Source organism: Spermophilus citellus, assembly GCF_964194105.1.
Source record: "Spermophilus citellus genome assembly, chromosome: 3".
Taxonomy (NCBI): domain Eukaryota; kingdom Metazoa; phylum Chordata; class Mammalia; order Rodentia; family Sciuridae; genus Spermophilus; species Spermophilus citellus.
In genome coordinates this window covers 19,647,308-19,674,977 of record NC_138184.1, presented here as the reverse complement: position 1 = coordinate 19,674,977, position 27,670 = coordinate 19,647,308, and the positions used below count along the sequence as shown (strand labels likewise).

The 27,670-nt window shown below is 38.4% G+C and overlaps 1 protein-coding gene across 1 annotated transcript in view; it reads left to right on the top strand.

Annotated features, from left to right (window-relative positions):
- The first annotated feature begins 68 nt into the window (after nt 1-68).
- The window catches only part of SACM1L (SAC1 like phosphatidylinositide phosphatase), a 61,468-nt gene continuing 33,866 nt past the window's right edge, over nt 69-27,670 (top strand). Inside the window, exons 1-2 of the mRNA XM_081286322.1 lie at nt 69-199; nt 25,632-25,729. Coding sequence (XP_081142448.1) covers nt 168-199; nt 25,632-25,729 — 130 coding nt within the window. The 5' untranslated portion in view covers nt 69-167. The remainder of the gene's footprint in view (nt 200-25,631; nt 25,730-27,670) is intronic.

Genomic DNA, 27,670 nt, shown 5'->3' with positions numbered 1-27,670 from the left:
CCCATCGCCTCCCGTTCGCTTGCGTTCTTTCCCGCGGGGCGGCAAAGGGGTGGGGTGAGGCGGGCGCGGTGGCTGGAGTGCCAGGGTGACCGGTAGCGCAGTAGCGGAGGTGGTGGTGAGGCTCAGGGCGAGCCGGCGGAACGGAGAGGGAGAATTGGTGGTGCAGGATGGCGGCGACGACTTACGAGCGGCTGAAGCTGTGAGTTCCGCGGTTACGGTGGTTGACAGGAAGGGCCTGGGGGCGGCAGGTGCGGGCCGGCGTCTCCGGGAGAGACCCGTCCCCCGGCCCCTGTCTCCAGGGCAGGAGCACGGATCTTGCCGGCCTTTCTGGGCCCTCTCGGCCTCGGCTCCCGCGGGGGAGCGGAGCTGCAGACCGGCTTCCAGCTCTCCTGGACCTCGTGACTACGCGGCCCTTCTGGGCGCTCCTCCCCACTTTTTTTTTTTCCTTTTAAAAGAGAGCTCTTGGCCCAATTTATCCTTATGGCTTAGCAAAGAAAAAGAGGTTTTCCTTTATTTAGTGAATTTATAGTAACGTTTTAAAGTCCACATAACACTTTTCTCTTGGTTACGTCGAAGGCTGCTTGACGCGTCTCTAGGGTGCAGGAAAAGAAATTTACGGTCAGTACTTATTTTAAGGTCTGGAAGGAGTTTACTTTGGTTTAAATTTTACACAACTGTAGCGTAAGCAGGTCCTTAAGTCTTTGCTGACAGTCATTCGCTAATCTCTACCGTTTGGACATTGCAAGTTGACTTTTTGGTGAGGACAAATGCTTGGGGCTTTGGGAGAAAGAGGCCCTGGATGTTAAAGAGTTTAAAATAGTTGTTTGTAAGGGCTTTGGCTCGTCCTGAATAAATAATATGCATGTATTTCCCCTTAGTATTACCCTCAGCGTCTGCACTTTTCTTGTCTGGGAATAACTTGTTCTACTCACTTTAATACTTTGCCTCTAGGCTATTTAAAAATCTGGTAGTCTGGGAATGTTTTTGACAGCAGAATCAAATGTAATTTTTGAGAAGCTTATCCATCCCTCTGTATGTTAAAATATCCTGGTACTTAGGCATAGGTATCACATTTCCTTTGCAGGAAAATGAGGAGGTATGGTTTGGGCACTTCTTGTACTCCCAAGAGAACCTCAGGCTCACTAATAACTTTCTGAAAGGTTCAGAGTTTAGGGGTGCAGCATTGGGTGGGATGATATCTATTCCATGTCATGTATTTTGCAGAAAAGGCGACTACTTTTTTCTACATTTCACTCCCTTTGCCCCTCCCATTTATAATAATCCCTTTGAAAACCCCAGCTGCACACCTCCCGCCACATTTTCTTCACCTTTTCTTATTCTCTCCCATTTCCTGTTTGCAAAGTGATCAAAAAGTTGAAATGTCTTTGACTAGGTAACTGGCTAGGCCAGTGTTGCATGTGCTTTGCTGGTGAATTGGGTTATTGTTGTCTATCTGATAGGCATTGAAGGGTTTAATGTGATCTTACACCAGGTCTCAAATGTGTTTAAGCAATATGGAGCCTTGGTTTAATGCAGCTCAGTGTTAGGTTTCAGGATGCAGTTGAATTTTCCTGTGGCAAAGATTGAATAAGATAGAGATCTTTAGAATTTTGATGATTGTTTTTGAGCTGCCAAAGCACTAAATTTCACCAGTCCAGACCTCAAAACAAACAACACCCTCTATATCCATAAAAGAGAAAGGAAATTTGGTCCTTAAATGATGAGAATGATGCTTTTGTATTGATTTATGTGAGAATAGAAGCTATAAATTTGTTCCAGTAAAAAAGTAAATTTGGGGTTATGTGAAAGTCATTCTCTGATTTATCAGTCCTTAAGTTTTGAGTACTTCTTATAAATGTGAGGATAGAACTCTTTTTTTTTTTTTTTAACCAATTTGTTTTACTTTAGGGGGCTTGTGAGTTGAAATCTCTGTTTTTATTCCTTCTTTTGGTCCTGCTGTTCAGTTTTTAAATGTGGCCTCTGACCACAGAGTATTCTTTTGGATGCATCTGGATGTGGAATTGGTTGCTGACCTACATAAGAATTGGTAGGACACAGTAGCCATTTTTTAAAGGTGCCTGGAGATGTATTTTAAGAAAGTGTCATACAAAAGAGATAGTTTGGTTAATTTTTTTTAACAAATTTGTTGAACAGTGATTATTTAAATGTTAAAGTGCTTGAAATACTAAATATTTTTTCCTACATTATGCCATACTTTTTCTTTGTCCATCCTTGCTCTGCTGAAGTTCATCTTCCAGATATCTTAATTTCATCCTCTACTTCCTAGGGTACAATTTCCACTTCCTATATGATCAAGCCCACATTAGTTGGCTTAACCTCTATAATTCTTAACCTCTCTATAATCTATTTTCTAACTTTATTTTCTGTAAGTACGCTCCCATCCCCTGCCCATTTCTGCCAGATTTGGCTCACCCTCTTCTAACTTGGGTTTATTTTGATCCTTTCACCCGGAATGCTTTTTCCTCTCTCCTCTCTGTCTATATATGCTGATCAAATCCATGATAGAACTGAGAAAACTCAGGTTTTTTAGTCAGAATAGATTTGGATTCAAATCTTAAACTTGCTACTTGCTTTCCAGGGCATAATACTTAATCTCTCAGAATCTTTTTTTTTTTTTTTTTTTTTCTTTTTTTTTTTGATACTGGGGATTGAACTCAGGGGCACTTGACCATTGAGCCACATCCCCAGCCCTATTTTGTGTTTCATTCAGAGAGACAGGGTCTCATTGAGTTGTTTAGCATCTCACTTTTGCTGAGCTTCACTTTGAACTCGCAATCCTCCTGCCTCAACCTCATGAATTGCTGGGATTACAGGCCGAAGTGCCTGGCTCAGAATCATTTTTTTAATCTGTAAAATCTGAATGTTAATACTTCACAGAATTATTGCATGGTTTGAAAAGGATTGTGGATGAAATACTCACTGTATGTCACAGAGACCTTCTCTGAGAAACCTTTTCTTTTCACATTTTTCTTGTCGCTCAGCTGTGATAAGTCTTTGAAGCCAGAAGTGAAAAATTAAACAACAAAAGTCCGAATGATTTACATATTCTGTCTCTTTGGATTGATTTATAGAGCATTTACTGTGTCATGGACAAGAGGACTGAGAGCTGTAACCATCCATCCAAAATACTGTTTGAATCAGTCACCTAGAAAGAATGTGATCATGATGTATACTTTGTTTCTTTAGCTGTGTTGCCACTATCTAGAATGTGTTAGAAGCACCTTAATAGACTTCTCCTCTAGTCCTACCCAGTATTTAACAAAAAGCCTGTGCATCTCCTCAGTGAACCTGCATCCCCAGTAAATGAACTTTCCAGTATAGATCACCCACCAGTACTTTAAAAAGAATAGTTTGTAGTAATTTGGAATGTATTCTTTTGAAAAAGAAGAGGCTTAAGTCTTTTCATGTATGTTGTTTTCTTCCCAATGCCTCTGTAAGGTCTTAGGTAGGTATGTCCTCTGTCATTGTTGAAGACAGTCAAATAATTACCCTTGGTTACAGTCAGGTCATACAGTCAAGCCACAGCAGAGCTGACCTTGGAACACAGTTGGTCCAGAGTCCAGTGATCTTTCCATTACACTGCAGTATTCAAATTACCTTTTTTCTCTTTATCAGGTTGATTTATTCTTAGTCCTCAGACATGCCAGGTATAGAAATGAACTTATAATAAAAAATAGTTGACATATCCAAATGGGTTTTTTTAAATTGGTTGTTCACAACATTACAAAGCTCTTGACATATCATATTTCATACATTAGATTGAAGTGGGTTATGAACCCCCAATTTTACCCCAAATGCAGATTGCAGAATCACGTCGGTTACACATCCACAATTTTACATAATGCCCTATTAGTAATTGTTGTATTCTGCTACCTTTCCTATCCCCTACTATCCCCCCTCCCCTCCCCTCCCATCTTCTCTCTCTACCCCATCTACTGTAATTCATTTCTCTCCTTGTTTATTTTCCCATTCCCCTCACAACCTCTTATATGTAATTTTGAATAGCAATGAGGGTCTCCCTTCATTTCCATGCAATTTCCCTTTTCTCTCCCTTTCCCTCCCATCTCATGTCTCTGTTTAATGTTAATCTTTTCTTCCTGCTCTTCCTCCCTGCTCTGTTCATAGTTGCTCTCATTATATCAAAGAAGACATTTGGTATTTGTTTTTTAGGGATTGGCTAGCTTCACTAAGCATAATCTGCTCTAGTGCCATCCATTTCCCTGCAAATTCTATGATTTTGTCATTTTTTATTGCTGCATAGTACTCCATTGTGTATAGATGCCACATTTTTTTTATCCATTCATCTATTGAAGAGCATCTGGGTTGGTTCCACAGTCTAGCTATTGTGAATTGTGCTGCTATGAACATCCATGTGGCAGTATCCCTGTATCATGCTCTTTTAAGGTCTTCAGGGAATAGTCCGAGAAGGGCAATAGCAAGGTCAAATGGTGGTTCCATTCCCATCTTTCCCAGGAATCTCCAAACTGCTTTCCAAATTGGCTGCACCAATTTGCAGTCCCACCAGCAATGTACAAGTGTACCCTTTTCTCCACATCCTCGCCAGCACTTGTTGTTGTTTGACTTCATAGTGGCTGCCAACCAAATGGGTTTTTAATATGGAAAACAATGTAGATTTGTTTAGAATTTAAAATTTATATACTTTTTAAACTTCTAGGCAGTTTTAAATGTCCTTTGTTGAGACTTCTTTTTGTTTTTTAGATCCTTTATGTAAGCATGGGTAATTTCAAATGTGTATCTGAAATTGTGAAACAGACTAGAAATGTATTATTCTCCCCAACCCCCATCTTGAAAGGTAGCTGAAACTAGGTGGAAAACAGGGAATCCTTTAGATACTGAATCTGGCGGCATCTTGTCTCTGAAGAAGTACCGTTTCCTTAGTTAAGAAATTGTCTTTCCTACAAGATTTTCATAGCTGTGAGGTCAGTCAGGGCAGATGTATTGCAAACTAGAGAACAGATGTAAGCTAACCTGCATTGTAATGAGAACCTATGTGATATGTCCAACATTCACATATCTCTCCATGGAGGGAAGGGTAAAGATTATCCTCATGAAATTGGACAAAGATGATAAAAGTTTGTGTCTTAAGAATGGCATAGTTGGATGGAAGTTCGGGCTAGAGAGTATAGATTAAGGCTAAGTGATGCGATATAGCTAGCATCCTTTAGATACATAAACTTTGTGACAATGACAGTTACCAGGTTCCTAGGCAAATAATCATTTTTTCATTATGATAAGATGTATATAAAATATATTATTTTAACCATTTAAAATGTATAGTTCAATAGCACGAAGCACTTTCACGGTGTTGGCCAACCATTACTACCATCTGTCTCCGGAATTCTTGTCTTCTGGCAAAACTAAAACTGTACCCATTAAACAACTCCCTATTCTTCTATTCCTCCAGCCCCTGGCAACCACCACTCTAAGTCTTCTGTTTCTGTGAATTTGAAATTAGGTGCCTCATTTAAGTGAACTCATAACACTATTTTTTTGGAACAGGCTTATTTCACTTAGTATGTCTTCACAGTTCACATTTCCTTTTTAAAACTGAATAATATACCATTATATGCACAGTCATGTTGCTTTGCAACGGGAACACATTCTGAGCAATGCGTCCTTAACCAATGTTGTTGGGTAAACATACAGTATACTTACACTTGTCTAGATACTTACACAGCCTATTATACACTTAGGCTACATGATATGGACTATTGTACATGCGGCTCATAGTTGACCAGAACGTCTTTATGCAGTGCATAACTACTACCGTGTTTAGTTTATCCATTCAGCTGATGATGGACATTTTGATTGCTTCCACCTCTTTGTTGTGAGTAATGCTGCCATGAATGTGGGTCTATAGATAGCTCTTTAAACCCTGCTTTCAGTTATATTGAGTATATACCCAGAAGTAGAAGTGCTGGATCATATAGTAATTCTGTTTTTAATTTTTTGAAGAACTGCTATATTGGCTGCACCATTTTATCTTCCCACCAGCAAAGTTACAGGGTTCCAGTTTCTCCACATCTTTGCCAATACTTATTCTTTTTTCATTTCTTCTCTTTTTTTTTTCTCCCCATTTTAGTAGGTGTAATATACTTGAAGTGAGTTAATTTTACTCATGGTGATTGGCAGGATTTTGAAGACATTGCTTGTTGCCTGAAATAAGATATGATTGTTACATGGGGAAAAACTATGTTTTTAGATATTCAAATCATAATCTAAGAGTTATAGAAAATAAAAATGATATTTGGTATTTACTTTATAATAAAACATGTTGCTTTTCTTAAAATTTAACAAGGCTCATTTTAAAAAAGTATTCTTTGAGGGCTGGGGATGTGGCTCAACTGGTAGCGCACTCGCCTGGAGTGCGTGCGGCCCGGGCTCGATCCTCAGCACCACATACCAACAAAGATGTTGTGTCCGCCGAGAACCAAAAAATAAATATTAAAAAAAAAATAAAAAAGTATTCTTTGAATCTCAGGTGGCTATAAGATTAAGTGTATTTGTGGGGCTGGGGTTGTGGCTCAGCAGTAGAGTGCTCACCTAGCATTTGCAAGGTCCTGGGTTCAATCCTCAGCACCACATAAAAATAATAAAGATATTGTGTCCAACTACAACTAAAAAATATTAAAAAAAGATTACGTGTATTTGTATTAACATAGTAAGTAGCCAGAATTTTCTTTGTTGAATTTAACTTTTAGTCTCCTGTGGTTTCCTTTTTTAATCCCATACTATGATACTAATCCTTAAGAGCAAAATAATCTACCAAATGAAGGTAGTTAAAGTAGGAAGCAGTTGTTATTTAAGTATTATTTTGCTTTGATAGTTCTTCCATTATAGTATGTGGCAACAGAAACCAGAATTCTAGGTAATATTGAATCTTCTTATCTTTTTTATTTTAATTTTCCCCTTCTTTTTTCTTTTTGATATTGAACCTAGGGTCACTTTAACCACTGAGCAGTATCTCCAATCCTTTTTATTTTGAGACAGGGTTTCACTAAATTTACTGAGGCAAGCCTCTAACTTGTGATCCTCCTTCCTCATCCTCCTGGGTCGCTGGGATTTCATACATTGGCCACTACACCTGCCTGAATTTCCTTGTATTGAATTTAGTATATTCTTATTCACTTAGAATTAATAGTTAATTGTATCCATCCCTGCTGTCCTGTCCCTTTACCCACCCCCCCTATTCTGATACTGGGGATTGAACTCAGGAACATGCTATAAACCCAGCCCCCTCCCCCTTTTTAAAATTTTTATTTTTGGGGCAGGGTCTCACTAGGTTGCTCAGGCCAGCCTCAAACTTGGGATCCTCCTTCCTAAGTCCCCATAGTAGCTGGGTTACAAAGCATGCATCAGCTGTCTTGTTTGGCAATAGTTGATTGTATTCTGATCACTTTATCAGATGGTTTATATAGGACCAGAGCCCTTTTTATATAGCATTAATTTTTGAACCTTAGAGACCTGACAACATAGCTAATGACCAAATAATCTTGAATGGAATCTTCTTATTCTCTAAAGCCTATTTTATTTATATTTATTTATAAAATAAATAATGTGATAGAGTTCTGTGGAAATGAAGGACATCACAGGGTTGCTGTTTTTTTTTTTTCATAGAAAAGTATTTTCCTAGGTTTTTAGTTACCATTGTTTTTCTTCATTTGCATGAAGTCCATCAGTTCTAAGTAATTGTTATGTTGAGAATGCAGTATAGCCTGTTGACTCTTAAACTTGAAGAAATCCTGGGAGAAGGTGGCTTGAGCAATACTCTGTAAACTTTCTAATCAGGGAGAATACTGCTCCCTCTTTCTAATTTTCAGTTTAAAACTTGACCTGTCAAGAGCTTTTCTTAGCAAGGATAAAGGAAAACAGTGTTTAAAATTTTATTTACTCTCACTGGGCCAATAAAAACACAAGTTAAGGCCCTTTAAAACTATGTAGGTTTTTGCTGACTAAATATGTCATATTCTCTAAGAAAATTGATTAAGCTGCTGCTTTTTTCTTGTGTGAGAAATACCCAGGAGAATGGACTAAGCTCAGTCCTTGTCTTCAGAGACGGCCACTGATGAGGATTTTAAATCCAAAGGAGCAGTAAAACCATAAACACCAGCAAAATTACATCATCGAATGTTCACTCAATTATTCTTGATTGTAAGTGCTAGAGGGTGCAGTGTTTGAAGTCTCAGGAGCATAAAACTTATAGAATAGAATTTACTATATGTGACAAATATACTTCAGATCAATATTAAGGCCAACTAATGAGGGTTGGGAAATGAAAGGAGGAGAAAAAGAGGGCAGCAAGGGTGTGTACAGGTGTCTCTGAGTGGGGGTGATGTACTGTTGTGATTAGTAGGATTCTGAGTCATTATTTACAATTATTGTCCTAATAGTCATTGTTCATACTTTCATTATATTAATTCTTAAGCCCAGAGATAGCAGACATTACCAGAATAGTGTGGTGGCAGCACCCACGTTTTAGGTTCTGGCAGCGTCTCTCAGCGGTAAAGGCCTCAAGGCCTTTGGGCTAAAACTCTAATCCATAATCTTATTTGTGTATTTTGTTATTTTAATACATTGTTAAACTTTATTTTAATCTTGCCAGTATATGGTTTAAAAGTAAACAGTACACAAAGCTTACAGTAACAAAGAACACCCTTCTGTACCCCCAACTCCCACTGTCCTAGATGCAACTTTTTAAGTGACTTATGATATTTTATTGCATATTTCTAAAGAATATGCTTACACTGCTGTTTCCTGATATTTTTTTCAATTTTAGTCATCCGATGACTTTCTTCTTCAGAAGATGACGATTTAGCTTTTACTTCTTCTGAATATAGTTATAGTAAAATATTCAGTGTTCAGAATTTCTTGTTAATGAAATGAGAACAGAGTGTTACCAAAAAATCATCTTGTTTTGTATTCTGTATCTGACTCTGTGATTACCCCTCATTTTAGTGGGACATATCTTTCCTGCTAAGAAAGAGGAAAGAAAGATATTTTTTCTTTTCTTTCTTTCTTTCTTTATTGGTGGTACTGGAGTTTATTTATTTATTTATTTATTGGTACTGGAGTTTATTTTTTTTATTTTTTTTTTATTTTTTAATTGCTTTTATTTTTTAAATACACGACAGCAGAATGCATCACAATTCTTATTACACATATAGAACACAATTTTTCATATCTCTGTATATAAAATATGCTCACACCAATTCATGTCTTCATACATGTAAAGCTGCTTTTTTCTTTTTTTTTGATAGAATGCTAGAATTCAATCTATATTAAGAAAAATCTGGATTACAGAGGTATCTTTCATCCTCTTAAATCAATAACTTATCATTTTTTTTTGTTGGTCGTTTAAAACATTACATAGTTCTTGATATATCATATTTCACAGTTTGATTCAAGTGGGTTATGAACTCCCATTTTTACCCCGGATACAGATTGCTGAATCACATCATTTACACTTCCATTGATCTACACATTGTCATTCTAGTGTCTGTTGTATTCTGCTGCCTTTCCTGTCCTCTACTATCCCCCTCCCCCCATCCCCTCCCCTCTTCTCTCTCTACCCCCTCTACTGTAAATCATTTCTTCCACTTGTATTATTCTTCCCTTACCCCTCACTTCCTCTTGTATGTAATTTTGTATAACCCCGAGGATCACCTTCCATTTCCATACAGTTTCCCTTCTCTCTCCCTTTCCCTCCCACCTCTCATCCCTGTTTAATGTTAATCTTCTTCTCATGCTCTTCTTCCCTACTCTGTCCTTAGTTACTCCCCTTATATCAAAGCAGACATTTGGCATTTGTTTTTTAGGGATTGGCTAGCTTCACTTAGCATAATCTGCTCTAATGCCATCCATTTCCCTCCAAATTCTATGATTTTGTCATTTTTTAATGCAGAGTAATACTCCATTGTGTATAAATGCCACATTTTTTTTTTTTATCCATTCGTCTATTGAAGGGCATCTAGGTTGGTTCCACAATCTTGCTATCGTGAATTGTGCTGCTATGAACATCGATGTAGCAGTGTCCCTGTAGCATGCTCTTATTAGGTCTTTAGGGAATAGACCGAGAAGGGGAATAGCTGGGTCAAATGGTGGTTCCATTCCCAGCTTTCCAAGAAATCTCCATACTGCTTTCCAAATTGGCTGCACCAATTTGCAGTCCCACCAACAATGAACAAGTGTACCCTTTTCCCCGCATCCTCGCCAGCACTTGTTGTTGTTTGACTTCATAATGGCTGCCAATCTTACTGGAGTGAGATGGTATCTTAGGGTGGTTTTGATTTGCATTTCTCTGACTGCTAGCGATGGTGAGCATTTTTTCATGTACTTGTTAATTGATTGTATGTCCTCCTCTGAGAAGTGTCTGTTCAGGTCCTTGGCCCATTTGTTGATTGGGTTATTTGTTATCTTATTGTCTAATTTTTTGAGTTCTTTGTATATTCTGGATATTAGGGCTCTATCTGAAGTGTGAGGAGTAAAGATTTGTTCCCAGGATGTAGGCTCCCTGTTTACCTCTCTTATTGTTTCTTTTGCTGAGAAAAAACTTTTTAGTTTGAGTAAGTCCCATTTGTTGATTTTAGTTATTAACTCTTGTGCTATGGGTGTCCTATTGAGGAATTTGGAGCCCGACCCCACAGTATGTAAATCATAGCCTACTTTTTCTTCTATCAGACGCCGTGTCTCTGATTTGATATCAAGCTCCTTGATCCATTTTGAGTTAACTTTTGTGCATGGTGAGAGAAAGGGATTCTGTTTCATTTTGATGCAAATGGATTTCCAGTTTTCCCAGCACCATTTGTTGAAGATGCTATCCTTCCTCCATTGCATGCTTTTAGCCCCTTTATCAAATATAAAATAGTTGTAGTTTTGTGGATTGGTTTCTGTGTCCTATATTCTATACCATTGGTCCACCCGCCTGTTTTGGTACCAGTACCATGCTGTTTTTGTTACTATTGCTCTGTAGTATAGTTTGAAGTCTGGTATTGCTATACTGCCTGATTCACACTTCCTTCTTAGCATTGTTTTTGCTATTCTGGGTCTTTTATTTTTCCATATGAATTTCATGATTGCTTTATCTATTTCTACAAGAAATGCCGTTGGGATTTTGATTGGGATAGCATTGAACTTATAGAGAACTTTTGGTAATATCGCCATTTTGATGATGTTAGTTCTGCCTCTCCATGAACAGGGTATATTTTTCCATCTTCTAAGATCTTCTTCTATATCTCTCTTTAGGGTTCTGTAGTTTTCATTGTATAAGTCTTTCACCTCTTTTGTTAGGTTGATTCCCAAGTATTTTATTTTTTTTTTTGAGGATATTGTTAATGGAGTAGTTGTCCTCATTTCCATTTCAGAGGATTTGTCGCTGATATACAGGAATGCCTTTGATTTATGCGTGTTGATTTTATATCCTGCCACTTTGCTGAATTCATTTATTAGCTCTAATAGTTTCTTTGTAGACCCTTTTGGGTCTGTTAGGTATAGAATCATGTCATCTGCAAATAGTGATAATTTAAGTTCTTCTTTTCCTATTTTTATGCTTTTAATTTCTTTCGTCTGTCTAATTGCTCTGGCCAGTGTTTCGAGGACTATGTTGAACAGAAGTGGTGAGAGAGGGCATCCCTGTCTTGTTCCAGATTTTAGAGGGAATGCCTTCAATTTTTCTCCATTCAGAATGATGCTAGCCTGTGGCTTAGCATAGATTGCTTTTACAATGTTGAGGTATGATCCTGTTATCCCTAATTTTTCTAGAGTTTTGAACATAAAGGGATGCTGTACTTTGTCGAATGCTTTTTCTGCATCTATCGAGATGATCATATGGTTCTTATTTTTAAGTCTATTGATGTGGTGAATAACATTTATTGATTTCCGTATATTGAACCAGCCTTGCATCCCAGGGATGAATCCTACTTGATCATGGTGTACAATTTTTTTGATATGTTTTTGAATCCGATTCGCCAGAATTTTATTGAGGATTTTTGCATCTAGGTTCATTAGAGATATTGGTCTGTAGTTTTCTTTCTTTGAAGTGTCTTTGTCTGGTTTAGGCATCAGGGTGATGTTGGCCTCATAGAATGAATTTGGAAGTTCTCCCTCTTTTTCTATTTCCTGAAATAGCTTGAAAAGTATTGGTATTAGTTCCTCTTTAAAGGTTTTGTAAAACTCTGCTGTATACCCATCCGGTCCTGGGCTTTTCTTAGTTGGTAGTCTATTGATGGTTTCTTCTAGTTCCTCAATTGTTATTGGTCTGTTTAGGTTGTCTATATCCTCCTGACTCAATCTGGGCAGATCATATGACTTAAGAAATTTATCGATGCCTTCACTATCTTCTACTTTATTGGAGTATAAGGATTCAAAATAATTTCTGATTATCTTCTGTATTTCTGAAGTGTCTGTTGTGATATTGCCTTTTTCATCCCATATGCTAGTAATTTGAGTTCTCTCTCTTCTTCTCTTCGTTAGCATGGCTAAGGGTCTGTCTATTTTATTTATTTTTTCAAAGAACCAACTTTTAGCTTTGTCAATTTTTTCAATTGTTTCTTTTGTTTCGATTTCATTAATTTCAGCTCTGATTTTAATTATTTCTTGCCTTCTACTTCTTTTGCTGTTATTTTGCTCTTCTTTTTTAGGATTTTGAGATGAAGTATGAGATCATTTATTTGTTGGTTTTTTCTTTTTTTAAGGAATGAACTCCAAGCAATGAATTTTCCTCTTAGAACTGCTTTCAATGTGTCCCATAGATTCTGATATGTTGTGTCTGAGTTTTCATTTAACTCTAAGAATTTTTTAATTTCCTCCTTGATGTCTTCTAAAACCCATTGATCATTCAGTAACCTATTGTTCATTCTCCAAGTGATGCATGATTTTTCCTTCCTTCTTTTATCGTTGATTTTCAGTTTCATTCCATTATGATCAGATAAGATGCATGGTATTATCTCTACTCCTTTATATTGTCTAAGAGTTGCCCTGTGACATAATATATGATCTATTTTTGAGAATGATCCATGTGCTGCTGAGAAAAAAGTGTAACTGCTTGATGTTGGGTGGTATATTCTATGTATGTCAATTAAGTCTAGGTTGTTAATTGTGTTATTGAGTTCTATAGTTTCCTTATTCAACTTTTGTTTGGAAGATCTGTCCAGTGGTGAGAGAGGTGTGTTGAAGTCTCCCATGATTATTGTATGGTGGTCTATTAGACTCTTGAACCTGAGAAGAGTTTGCTTGATGAACATAGCTGCTCCATTGTTTGGGGCATATATATTTATGATTGTTATGTCTTGTTGGTGTATGGTTCCCTTGAGCAGTATGTAGTGTCCCTCTTTATCCCTTTTGATTAACTTTGGCTTAAAATCTATTTTGTTTGATATGAGTATGGACACTCCTGCTTGTTTCCGCAGTCCATATGAGTGATATGATTTTTCCCAACCTTTCACCTTCAGTCTATCTATATCTTTTCCTATCAAATGCGTCTCCTGTAGGCAGCATATTGTTGGGTCTTGTTTTGTGATCCATTCAACTAGCCTGTGTCTCTTAATTGGTGAGTTTAAGCCATTAACATTTAGGGTTATTATTGAAATATGGTTTGTTCTTCCAGCCATATTTGTTTATTAATGTTACTAAACCTGATTTGTTTTCTTCTTTGATTATTTCCCCCCCTTTATTGTCCTACCTCCCACTGTTGGTTTTCATTGTTATTTTCCATTTCCTCTTCCTGTAATGTTTTGCCAAGGATTTTTTGAAGAGATGGTTTTCTAGCTGCAAATTCTTTTAACTTTTGTTTATCGTGGAAGGTTTTAATTTCATCTTCTATCCTGAAGCTTAATTTCACCGGATACACGATTCTTGGCTGGAACCCATTTTCTTTCAGTGTTTGAAATATGTTATTCCAGGATCTTCTAGCTTTCAGAGTCTGTGTTGAAAGATCAGCTGTTATCCTGATTGGTTTACCCCTAAATGTAATCTGCTTCCTTTCTCTTGTAGCTTTTAAAATTCTCTCCTTATTCTGTATGTTGGGCATCTTCATTATAATGTGTCTAGGTGTGGATCTCTTATGATTTTGCACATTCGGCGTCCTGTAGGCTTCTAGGATTTGGGATTCTGTCTCATTCTTCAAGTCTGAGAAGTTTTCTCGTATTATTTCATTGATTAGATTTTTTATTCCTTTGGTATGGACCTCCATGCCTTCCTGTATCCCAATGACTCTTAAGTTTGGTCTCTTTATGTTATCCCATATCTCTTGGATGTTCTGCTCATGGTTTCTTAACTGTCTTGCTGAGCTGTCTATGTTCTTTTCAAGTTGAAATACTTTGTCTTCATTGTCTGATGTTCTATCTTCTAAGTGTTCTACTCTGCTGGTAGTATTCTCAATTGAGTTTTTAAGTTGGTTTATTGCTTCCTGCATTTCTAGGATTTCTATTTGTTTGTTTTTTATTACCTCTATCTCCCTGTATAATTGATCCTTTGCTTCTTGGATTTGTTTATGTAATTCTTTGTCAAAGTGATCTTTCATTGTCTGATTTTGCCGTCTTATGTCTTCCTTGAGACTCCAGATCATCTGAAGCATGTATATCCTGAATTCTTTATCTGACATTCCATCTGTTGCAGCTATTACCTCTTCTAAAGTTGAGTTGACCTGCATTGCTTGTGGTCCTTTCTTGCCTTGTCTTTTCATACTGCTCGCGTTTCTTTCTGCTTGGTAAAACTGTTGTGTTTTTGAAAATTTCCTCCTATTTATTTATATTGGTCTTGTATAGTTGAAAAATCTCCCTTGCAGAGCGGGTAGTGGCTGTGCTCCTCCTCCAGTTGGGGTGATCTGTCTAGTACGCTGGCGGGCCGCTAGGCCTGCTCTGCGGGTCGGTCGCAGTTCTGCCCACCCTGCGGGCGTGGGTGGCGGCTCTGCTCGGCCCCCACTCCAAATGGGGCTACCTGACTGCCACTCCGGCGGGTCGCTGGGCCTTTTCCGGACACGGGCGGCGGCTCTGCTCCGCCTCCACGCCGACCAGTGTGACGTGTCTGTCTCGCCGGCCGGCCGCTGGGCCCGTTCCGCCTGTGGGCCGCCGGTCTGCCTACCTTGCGAGCTCGGGCGGCGGCTCTGCTCGGCCCCCACTCCAAATGGGGTGACTTGACTGCCACGCCGGTGGGTCGCTGGACCTTTTCCGGGCACAGGCAGTGGCCCCGCTCAGCCCCCACTCCAATCGGTGCGACGTGTCCACCACGCTGGCAGGCCACCGGGCCTGTCCCGCCGGTGGGTTGCAGGTCTGCCTACCTTGCCGGTTCGGGCGGCGGCTCTGCTCGGCCCCTACTCCAAATGGGGTGACTTGACTACCACACCATCGGGTCGCTGGACCTGATCCAGGCGTGGGCGGCTGCTCTCTTCGGCCCCAGCTGCAGTTGGGGTGACATGATACCACGCCGGCGGGTCGCTTGACCTGTTCTGGGCGCAGGCGGCAGTTCCACTCTGCCCCTCTGGCCCCCACAGCACCCAGCAGGACCTGGACCGAGAAGCAGTTTCCGCGGGATCCCTAGCCCAGGGCCAAAGCAGCTCTGGGAGCCAGAACCCGGCCGCCCCGAGCTCGGTGCACGCTCTGCTGGGAGCGGGCTCCAAAAAGCAGACTCCGCGGGTTCCCCCAGCCCTGGGCCAAAACAGTTCCGGGAGCCAGAACCCGGCTGCTCAGAGCTCAGTGCATGGTCTGCTAGGATCAGGCTCCAAGAAGCAGTCTCCGTGGGTTCCCCAGCCCTGGACCAAAGCAGCTACGGGAACCAGAACCCGGCTGCTCAGAGCTCGGAGCACGCTCTGCTAGGGGTGAGCTCCAAGAAGCCGTCTCCGCGGGTTCTCTAGCCCTGAGCCTGAGCTATCTGTCTGCGAGACTCAGGCAAATAACAGCCTGAAATCACCTGTTCCGCAGCTGAATGAGCTGAGATCAGTAGAAAACAGGGATGATTACGTCAGCTCTCCAAGATGGTGGCCGCTGGCCTCCTCCGTGGACTGACCGGTGTGGAGAACCGAACTGGACTGCTTCCCTCCTCCGTCTCAAACCCAGAACTAAGCACTGAGCGCAGCCATCCCACCGCTGGCAGAAGCCCACAGAATCCGCAGCGCTGCACCTCCTCGCCGCCACCTCTCTGCTTCCCAGCGCGCACCGCCGCAGACTTCGGCCACGCCACGGGGCCGGTACTGGAGTTTAAACCCAGGGGCATTCAACCCCTGAGCCATATCCTCAGCCCTTTTTATATTTTATTTAGAGACAGGGTCTTGCTAAGTTGCTTAGGGCCTTACTAAATTGCTAAGGCTGGCTTTGAATTTGCAATCCACCTGCCTCAGCCTCCATTCTGAGGATTCTGAGTCATTATTTACAACTATTGTACTTTTATTTGGTGTGTTTTCCATTTATTTGGTGGGTCTTTTAGTCTAGAAACTTGTCCTTTGGTCATGGATTAAATTTCTTACTATGGATTTGATAATTTCTTTTTTTTTTCCCCCCACCTTCTTTGTGTGTTCTGAAATTCCTGCTAAATGGAAACTGAACATCTTGGATTGTGCCTCTTTTTCTTTCTTTCTTTTTCTCCCTCCCCACCTCAATCATCCTCCCTTCCTTCCTTGCTATGCTTTTATCTCACAATTCTTTTTAGTCTATTCTCAAGGAGAGTTTTTTCAGTTTTGTCTTCCAGCCTTTCTGTTAATTATTCAAATTATTATTTTCATCAGTTCAAGAATATATTCATGCTTTTTTTTGATAACACCCTGTTCTTATTATTTTATAAATTCAATGTCTTCTTTCTGAGGCTATCATTTATAAATGTGTTTTGAAGTTGTTTTCTGTTCTTAGCATACTTTGTTTACCCAGAGTTGTTTCACTGCTTGTTTTGATCTTTGTCTTCTCAAAGGGAACCTTTATTTAAGTACCTAGTGACTCTTGGTTGTCATCCCATGTTAAAGAATGAGGCATTAAAAACAACTAATTCAAAGATTTTTTTTGTGGGTCAGGACTTGTCAACTGTAGCCTTCATTGTGGTGTGATTGTGCAAGAACTCTCATCTTCAATTAGGTTCCTAAATGTCAGCAGTTCCAGGTCTTTTTTTCTCTTGTACCTATTAGTTTTTTCAGGGACAGTCTTCAGAGTTCCTATGGGGATTGGGAGTAAGTAAACTTGGCGGCCATCATTCTGGAAGCCTGGCAGAGGAGGAGGATTGGTGGTCATCTGTAAGTAGACTTCTGGGTCTCCTGACTTTATTTGTCATCTCACACTGAGCTGGTCCTCAGCTGTGTCTGGTATCTGGAGTCCAGGGATTCTCTTGTCAAACTGTTTTAAACATTAAATTCCAGCATCAGGAAGGGCAGGTGCTTGGGTGCTACTGGTTTGGATAAGGATCTTATTGTTCCTTTTACAAACTTCAAACTTCTTCACTTCCATCCCTACTCTTGCCTTTCTTTCATTGTCAAATCCTTATTTACCTTTTTCCTCTGCTCTTGAAGCTATTCAGTGTTTTTTGCTGAAATATGTTTGTGTTGTTGGTTCTTACCTCATAGACAATTAGATTTTCTGCTAATTAAGTTAATTAGCCTATTTCCAAGCACTTTTTATTCTTCAAACCTGCATTTGAGTGGCTCGGATGTGTCCTCAGCCTGCATCTGCCTGTTGGTGCTCCCCAGATTCTGTCTTCTGAAAGAAGATCAAGGCTTTTTCTGTGGAAGATTTTCACTCTTGGAAATTTGTTTTAGTTTCACCTCAGTTAAAATTCAAATTTATTGATCTTACTTCAAATGTGTTTATCCAGACTCAGAGGTGTCACATATTGTATTTTTTAAAAGAAAGTATATTTTCTAACTTTGTAATTTTAAAAATTCTAAGCACATAGTAAAGTCATTAATGTGGTGATTATTAGGAATATTTGTTTTGTTTTGCTGTGCTGGGGATGGAACCCAGGGCCTCACTCATGCTAGGTAAGTGTTGAACCACTGAGTCACACTCCCAGCTCTCTAAATCAGTTGTAAATTTAAATGTCAAATTGAGAAAAAAATTTTAATTGCTCATAAAAAGCTGATTTTTTCCATGTATGTGTACATATGTGTGTGTATAACTTCTTTTTAATCACTTGATTTTTAACAATGACTGCTTTATTGATTGAAATGTACCTGAGTTACATATTAAAAAATGTACAGAATATGGAAACAAAGTGTGCTTTTCAGTTCATTGGTTTCATTTAGATGAATTATTTTAATTCTTGAAGTTTTACAGGTGAGAAGTTTAAATGCATTTATATAGACACATGTAGAGTGTAGAAGGATGAATTATTGAGGGCAGGGGCAATAAATATTTCTCCATTGGCTGTTTATTTAGATGCAAGTTTTGATTTTGTGCATTATTTAAAAAAGAGGAATTCAGTTTCTGTGATCATATGTTGAATAATCATCTTTTTATATTACTAGTAATTATTGAACAATTCAACTAGTTATTCAGTACAATTCAATTAGTTATGTATCTGGAGACATAAACTGTGGAAGCCCTGTCCCCCACAGTACAGCGCTGAATTTAGAATGCAGTCCTTGAACAGCACAAAGTAACTCAATGTAATAAAGACTGGTGGACTTGATTCCAGGGTCAGAACTGGGTAGCCCTCCTCAGGCCTTCTCTGTAGATGAAAAACTAAAGCAGCTGAATAGGAGCCGTAGAAGAGTAAAACAACAACAAAATCCAGCGGTCTGAGGTCACTTAGTAACATAATAATAATGCTCCCATTTCATGGTGTCACTTCTTAGTGCTGGACATATCATGTACATTCCCTTGTTTACCTTCACTTAACTTTTTTTAATGAAGAGGAGGCTGAGCCCAGAAGTCTGGTGCTTTATTCAGGCACTTAGTGTACATGGTGTTGGGATTCAAACCAGATTATAAGAGTCTAAAACCTGTCATTTTTTTCACCATAGTAAAGTACTAGAATTTGAAGATATCATCCTTTGGTAGGCTAGCACAGATATTGTTTAGTTCAAAATCGACCATGATCCATCAGGAAAGTACTGTTAATTATACTTATTTTAAGAAAAGTCTTGCCAGGTGCAGTGGCACATGCCTGTAATCCTAGTGGCTCTGGAGGCTGAGGCAGGAGGATTGCCACATTCAAAGCCAGCCTCAGCAAAAGCAAGGTCCTGAGCAACTCAGTGAGACCCTGTCTCTACATAAAATACATAATAGGGCTGGGATGTGGCTCAGTGTTTGAGTGCCCCTTAGTTCAATCCCTAGTACCCCCACCCCTACCCCCAGCCTCCCAAAAAAGAAAATTCTTCATTTACTAAAAGTTAAAAGACTTCCTTAAAAATTATTTTTGGTAGCACTGGTGATTAAATCCAAGGGCACTCTACTCCTGAGCTACATCCCCAGCCTTTTTAAATTTTTTGGAGACAAGGTCTCAGGTTGTCCAGGCTGACCTTGAATTTGCAGTCCTCCTGATTCAGCCTCCCAGTCCCTAAAACAAAAGGCCAGTTGTGGTGCACGCCTATAATCCCATCTATTCTGGAGGCTGAGACAGGAAGATCAAGTTTTGAGGCCAGCTTTAGCACCTTAGGGGCCCTTAAACAATTGAGCAAGACCCTATCTCAAATAAAAATAAAAAGTGCTGAGGATGTAGTTTAGTGATAAAGCACTCCTGGGTTCAGTCCCCATTACTGGAAAAAACAAAAAGTAAAATTTATTTTTGAAAATTTTGTTCCTGCTGGGAGGCCTAGGCAGAAGGATTCTATGTTTGAGGCCAGCCTGGGCAACTTAGCAAGACCTTGTCTCAAAAGAAAAAAAAAAGATTGGGGATGTAGTTAGTGGTAGAGTGCCCCTGAGTTCAATCCCCAGTACTTCAAAAAAGGCAAGCAGTGGGTAGGAAAAAGAAAAGTTTGTCTCTTAGAAACCCAAATATTAGTATCTAAAAATTCATTTGAGGGAAGAATCTCTTTCCTTGCCACCAGGAATTGAAAGGGTTTGTGGGTGTGTTCTGGCCAAGGGTTAAGGTGAAAGTTATTTCATTTTACAGGAATGAAATTAGCTTTCTGGGGCTGGGGATGTGGCTCAAGTGGTGGCGCGCTCGCCTGGCATGCGTGCGGCCCGGGTTCGATCCTCAGCACCACATACCAACAAAGAGGTTGTGTCCGCCGAGAACTAAAAAATAAATATTAAAAAAAAATTCTCTCTCTCTCTCTCTCCTCTCTCACTCTCTCTAAAAAAAAAAAAAAAAAAAAAAATTAGCTTTCTGTTGTTCTTGTACCAAATTACCATAAACTTTAAGGCTTTAAACAATATAATATGTATTATCTCATAGTTTCTATAGTTAGGAGATCCTGTTTGAGGCTCACTGGGTGAAAATGAAGGTGTCAGCAGGGCTGCCTTTCAGGCTGGAGGCTGGGGGAAGAATCCACTTCCAAGCTTATTCAGGATGCTGGCTGAATCTGCTTCCTGTGGTTGTGGGGCCAAGTTCCCCTTTTCCACGCTGGCTATCATCCTGGAGTTGTCCTTAGCTTCTAGAGTCCTCTCTATTGCATTTCAGGCACCACCAATAGCTTATCAACCCTTTTCAAGACTAAACTCTCCTTCTCTTTCTGCTGCATCTTCCTGACTGCCTCTTCTGTTTTCATGTGCTTTTGTTTTGTTTATTTTTATGTGGTGCCGGGGATTGAACCCAGTGCCTCCTGTATACTAGGCAAGCACTCTACCACTGAGCCACAATTCCGGCCCTCATGTGCTTTTAAGGGCTCATGTGATCACACTGGGCACTCAGGATGAACTCCCTATTTTAAGGCCAGTTGATTAGTAACCTTAATTCTATTTGCAGGGCAGCACCTGGATTAAATAATCAGCAGATAGGAATCTTCAGGACACAGTTCTAGAGTTCTGCCTACCACAGTTACTTCTATAACAAATCACTTCTACAATAAATCTCTTAATTTTTCAGCATTCTGACTCCAGTTTAATTGTTCATACTTTCAGCTATGCAAAGTAAAAATGATTACCAGAAAAAGTAGCATAGTATAACTGACATTTTATGCTTTTTAAAGTTGATTCTGTGCTAATGTTGTCTTTTATACTAAAGACCTTTTTTAAAACAGATTTGTATCTTTAATACGAAGTTAAAAAAGACATCCTTTTAATTTACTGTTTATTTTTTTGAGTCAGGGTCTCACTGTTTCTCACTTCAGGCTAGACTTGAACTCCTAGGCTCAAGGGACCCTCCCACCTCAGCTTCCCAAGTAGTTGGTGTGCTTCACTATACCTTGTTCATTTATAATTTTTTAAACAAAAAAAATTTTTTTTTATTCTGGAACATTTATCTTTGATATAAAAATCAGACCTTTGTTTTTTGTGGTCTTGATATTTTGGGTTAATGTTTACAACTCTTTTGAAATGTAGCTTTTTCCCAGATTTGTTTTTATTCTGGTTTGTAGAATATATTTCTTGTAAATATGTGGATATACATTGGTGAAAATTCCAGATATTTTGGAAGAGAATTATTTTGGGTCTCTAAGCATTAAGAAACTTGGTATTATTATAAGGAAGACAGATTTTTACTATAATTCTGGGGCCAAAAGGTGAAGTCCAGGTATTTTTATTTTTAGATTATCATTATTGGAGTAACACCTTAACGTGTATATGATAAAATTATCAGTTTAATACAATTGGTAACAGATATGCATTAGAGCACAGTGCTATAGCTAATATGTTGTTATTCATGTATCCCAGTTATATGTTACGTTCAAACAATATATTTGAGTTGGGATATAATTTGATTCCAGTGTTGTTCTATCGAAATTAATTGTTCAGATATTGTCTGTGTGACAAAGAAATCAATATCTTCTGCTATATATTATTTCTTATTAAAATTTTAAAAACTTTTAAATTTTGTCTAGTTTTTCTTGGTGCTTTATAATTATACTTACTAGTGGAATTCACTGTGACATATTCATACATGCACAACATAATTTGATCATTCTTATCTCCCAGTCCTTTCCCTTTCCTTCTCCCTCCCTAATCCTCTTCCTCTATACTACTGGTCTTCCTTCTATTATTAGTACATTGTAATTGTGTATAAAAGTGGGATTCATTATGGTATATGAATATATTAATAGGATGGACATAGCATAATTTGATCAGTTTTGTTCCCTAGTATTTTCCTGTTCCTTTCTCTCCTCTGTCTTCTTAGTTCCCTTCCTCTACCCTATTGTTCTTTTTTTTTTGAGATTGTTTTTTTCCTTTTTTCTTTTTTCCCCCCTCCCCTCTGGCTTTCACATAGGAGAGAAAACACTCAACTCTTGACTTTCTTAATCTGGCTTATTTCACTTAGCATGATGTTCTCCAATTCCATTTACCAGAAAATGATATAATTTTATTCTTTACGACTGAGTAAAAACTCCATTGTGTATGTATATCGCATTTTCTTTATCCATTTGTCTAATAGGTACTTATGAGTCCATAATTTGGCTATTTTATTATTTCTTTAAAGCATTCATTGAATAACATTTCTGCTCCTGCGTTCAGAGTCCCATCCTGATAATTGACAACTTTTCTTCCTTCTTCTATGTTAAAGAATGTTACTGTTATTAAAGGGATAGAAGGTATCCATACCTCTGAGTTAGCCCTTTACCTTTGCAAAAACGTGCTGGTCATGGTTCTGTCAGGTAGGTAGGGTAAGAGTTGTCATGCCCATGGTTTGGTTTACTTATAGGCCAAGGTGTCCTGGTTCACAGCCATGCCAGGAGCTTTTATATGTTGTTTCATTTAATTTTTTTAATGCGTTGGTTACCTTCCATCCCCAACCTCCTTAATTTTCTTCACAGCATATATTACTGAAATCATTTAATTACTTTCTTATATAATGATTATCTCTCCCATAGGCCCTAGATCCAGAGACTTTGTAGCACTGATGCCTAGAATAGTACTGGCATCAGGTATTCATATCTTAGCCAGTGTTACATAGGTAGTAATTAGCATGGTCAAGGTTAGAACTCCTTGGGCTGGGGTTATGGCTCAGCGGTAGAGCACTTGCCTAGCATGCGTGAGGCACTGAATTTGATTCTCAGCACCACATAAAAATAAATAAATAAAGGTATTGTGTCCAATTACAACTAAAAAACAATTTTAAAAAATTAGAGCTCCTATACTGTTTATTGCAAATCTGTAGGCCATTTCAGTATAATTAGTTCTCAGGCAGTGTTCTTATAATTTGTTGAAGAAGTGTTTTTATTAGGACTTATGCTCAGTTTTTCGAGTTTAGATGTTCTAGGTAAAAAAAGGCCTACAAACTATGGATTGATTGATTGTGGATGGTTGCTTTGGCCTCACTGGAACTGAGATAAATCTTTGTTGGTTTACTTAACGTGGATGCAACATTATGGGCTATTTCTTGACAATGATGCGATCACCTGTTTTAAAGTCTGGTGAGGAGAAGCTCTTTGTTAATTCATATGATTTGTAAAGTTTCATAAGACACTTAGGATAAGATGTTCTGTGATAGCGCTGGCCATGGATGAAAGCATTTCACGTGGTCCTTTCAAGTCCTAGTCTACTTAAGCTCCAGAGAATGCAGCGAGACATCTGCTGCACAGGCATTTGAGGGGTTGAGGAGTGTGGGGTGTAGATGGACTCCAGATAGAGGCTTATCAAAATGCCATCTACATCTAGAGGCAGTACTTCTTTTCAAAAACATTTATAAAGAAGTTTTGTTTTTCAGGTCTGCTTTTTACTTAAAAAAAAAAAAAACAATTGTGTACTATGTTTTATTTATCACCTACCTCCTAGTCTCCAGTGTTTGTGTAATGCTTAAGCACATGGTATCTTTTCAGTACATGTTAGAAGTGTTACACTTAGAGTGTATTTTGTGTTTGCATAAAGCATCTTCTACAGATGTGGACTGAATTTTTTTTAAATGATTTAAGACTAAAGGTAATAAGAATAATAAAGAATAGCAGTCTGGAATTTTAAAAATATTTTGTTTCAGAACTTCTTCCCTTTTTTATAGCTTTATTAATGTTTCATATGTTTATTAATGTTTCATATAAGCTTTATATATTTAAAGTGTTGTATAGTTTAATGAATTTTGACACATTTTTACATCCTTGAAACTGTTGCCAGTGTTAAGGTAGAGAACCCCATCTCTTTCTCCCTTCCCATACAAGTTTAATATAAATGCACTGTATGGTTGGACCCAGCCATTTCTCTTCTGAGTGGTACCGGAGAGAGATGAATACATGTCAGCTTTAAGACTTACACAGGAATGTTTGTAAGACCTCTGTTCATAATAACCTCAAACCAGAAACAACCTAAATGTGCATCAACAAGTGAATGAATAAACAAGTTGTGACCTATCCATACAATGGAATATATTTAGTAATAAAAAGAAATGAACTATTAGATTGAAGACTGCCTTTTTTGTTGAACATGTTTTTTGCTTGACTTTTGTTTTTATTCTCTTAAGATGTGCCCTAAAATGAAGGAAACTAATCTAATATTAACTGATTTGTTACTGATGAATCATAAATGGTTGTAAGTTATATTTGGGTAATCAAATATTCCTTAGAGTATTTATGATTCTTCATGGTGGGATGAATCAGAATAGTGGGAGTAGAATGAAGAAGAAAGAAAAAGCCATCAGATTTGCTGCTGCACAAGTAGGATTCTTTCAAGTCTGGTTTATGAACAATAAAAGTTAGTTTTGGGGGGACCTGCACACCTTCTGCAGCCTTGCTCAGTTCCTGGGGAGGCGCCTCCCCTGTGCCTTCAGGGACAGCAGCCCGTGCTTTACAGTTCTAAGTAGGTCCTTAACCATGTGTCCTTAACCACGCAGAGTTGTTTGCCTGAGCAAGTTATTCTTTAGGAACCAACTGTTAATTTTTGTTAGACTCTGGTTACAAAATCAAAAAACTTTTGAGTAATATGCCCCAACTTTATTTGATTGTATTCTTTTTTCTTTACAGAACAGTAAGTTTTATTGTTGTTGTTGTTTTAGTTTTTGTTTGGAACACATAGCTTTCTAACAAAAAGAATCCGAATCTTAAAACAATTTTTTAGAAATATTTTGTTAAAAATGTGTTCATTATTATTTTTAGCTAATAACTAACCTCTTGCTTACTAAGTAGCAAATGTTGTTCCAAGTTCAAAGATTAGTACATTTAATCCACACAACAGTCCTGGTGGTGAGTCTGATATTATCCTTTTTTTAAGGGAATGGGGTGAACAGAGAGGATGAGTAACTTGCCTAAGGTCACACAACACAGGTAGTCTGGTTCTAGATTGTATTGCTGTCTTCTGCATGGCGGTGAATACAGGTGATAAATTAGATTTGATAATGATTTTCTTGTGTAAGTCCAGGTGATGAATTTTATAGAAATTTTTCTATAATTTTATAGAAAATTAAAACTTCATCATTGTATAAAGTGTGAGTGAACAGGGTTGCAATAAACTTATGAGGACAGCAAACTTACCACTTCCTCTACTTAGAAGCTAGGAAAATGATGTCACATTAAAACCCTGCTGTAATTTTACAATAAAGAGGGTTTTTTTTTTAAGTTTTCATTTCATTTGATTTATTTATGCCTTTCAATTTCTTCTTAGGCATATTACACCTGAAAAATTTTATGTGGAAGCTTGTGATGATGGAGCAGATGACGTACTTACCATTGACCGTGTGTCCACAGAGGTCACCCTTGCAGGTATTGTATAGCTTGAAGTGCCTGAGAAAGATTTTATACTAAATTACAGTCATTAAAATGTTACTCAGAGTTACTTCAGTGTGTGGATCCCTGTATATTTTGGTTTTGCTTTTCTGGGTTGTGAAAAACAACTTTTTTCAGTTTTGTGGGACACTGATTTATAAGTAGATTAATGCAAAATAATTTGGTGATAAATTAATGTATCATGTGGTTTTACAATTAGAATTTCATATTTCATTGGCTTAAAGATTTTAATTTACCTCCAGATAGATTCCATGTTCTTGTTAAAGTATAATATTTGAATAACCTTAGAGCAGGCATTCAGTTAATGTTCTTCGCATAAAGTGAAAAATATGAGAATGTTTTCAGTGAGTTAGTGAACTATAAGAAATGTGTGACTATAAAATTTCCGTTTCTTTGGTTATTTGATTATTTTGGTAAGTACCATGCACAGTTTTCCTTTGATCAAATGGAATTAGAGTTCTTTGATAATTTGGCATTTTGTAGTTGTTGCTTGGTGGCTGTTCTCAAGATAGCTGATTGGTTTTAGCCACTGTTTGTATACCTCTCCTGAAGTTTATTTACACTACTGCTTCTTTTTGCCATAGTGATATAAGCTCATGTTTTATAAGAGCTTTCAAATGGGTGTGTTTTCAGGGTTTTTTTTTTTTTTTTTTTTTTTTTTTTTTTGTGATACTGGTGATAGAATTCAGGGACACTCAACCACTGAGCCACATCCCCATCCCAATTTTGTATTTGTATTCAGTGACAGGGTCTCAGTCAGTTGCTTAGCATCTTACTTTTGCTGAGGCTGGCCTTGAACTCTCAATCCGCTTGCCTCAGCCTCCTGAGTTGCTGGAATTACAGGCATGTGCCACTATGCCTGGCACCACTTGAATTTCCTTCCTTTTTTTTTTTTTTTTTTGGTGGTTCTGGGTATTGAACCCAGGCCTTGTGCATGTGTTGACCTTCCGTTGACATGTTATGTGTAAGTAGAGAATGTAGACCCATTTGAGTAGACTGAAAGCTACTGGTTTAAATGTGAAGACGATGATGATACCAGCAGTCATCAGTGGGCACAGTGCTTTGAGCAGTCAGTGGTGATGAGGGCTGACTCACTCACAGTTTCTCAGTGTTTCATTTTACCAGTAGCTCTGCAAACTGTGGTCACGGAAAGAAGGGTTTTTTTCCTTCCTTGGGAAACTATCATATATGCTAGGACTTATCAGTTTTATTGCTGTCATCCTCCAGTTAATATAATTTACAGCTTTATCAGTAGTACATTTGAGTTTACCAGATAATCTCAATATATTCAGAATTTACTCAGAGCTATTCATTCATGCACAGGCATTTCTATTTTTCATGTTGTAATTGTGGCACAGATAGCTAAGAATTACAGGCATGTACTACCATGCCTGACAATACTTGAATTCCTTCCTTTTTTTTTTTTTTTTTTTTTTGGTGGTTCTGGGGACTGAACCCAGGCCTTGTGCTTGTGTTGACCTTCCATTGACATGTTACGTGTAAGTAGAGAGTGTATTGGATTATTAAGAGAAAGACAAGTGAATTTTAGACCTTTTCTGGAGTTACTTTATTCAGAGTAACAGAATTACTGGTATGACTGCCTTTAAGAACTAGGCCTTGGGTTTATGGCAATATTTTAAAAATGGCTTTCAGGATGATAAGTTGCAATTTAAAGGAAAGCTTTCTGCCCATGTTAATTTGGGAAACATTGGGTTAAGCAGTGTTTTTATTTTATTTTTAATTACAGTTGGACACCATATCTTTGTTTTATTTACTTATAATTATATAGTGCTGAGGATCAAACCCAGGGCCTCGCACATGCTAGGCAAGTGCTCTACTGCTGAGCCCCAGCCCCAGCCCCAGCCCAGTGGAATAGTTTTCTTCTGCCTTCTCCGAGCCTTTACTTTCCTATTGTGT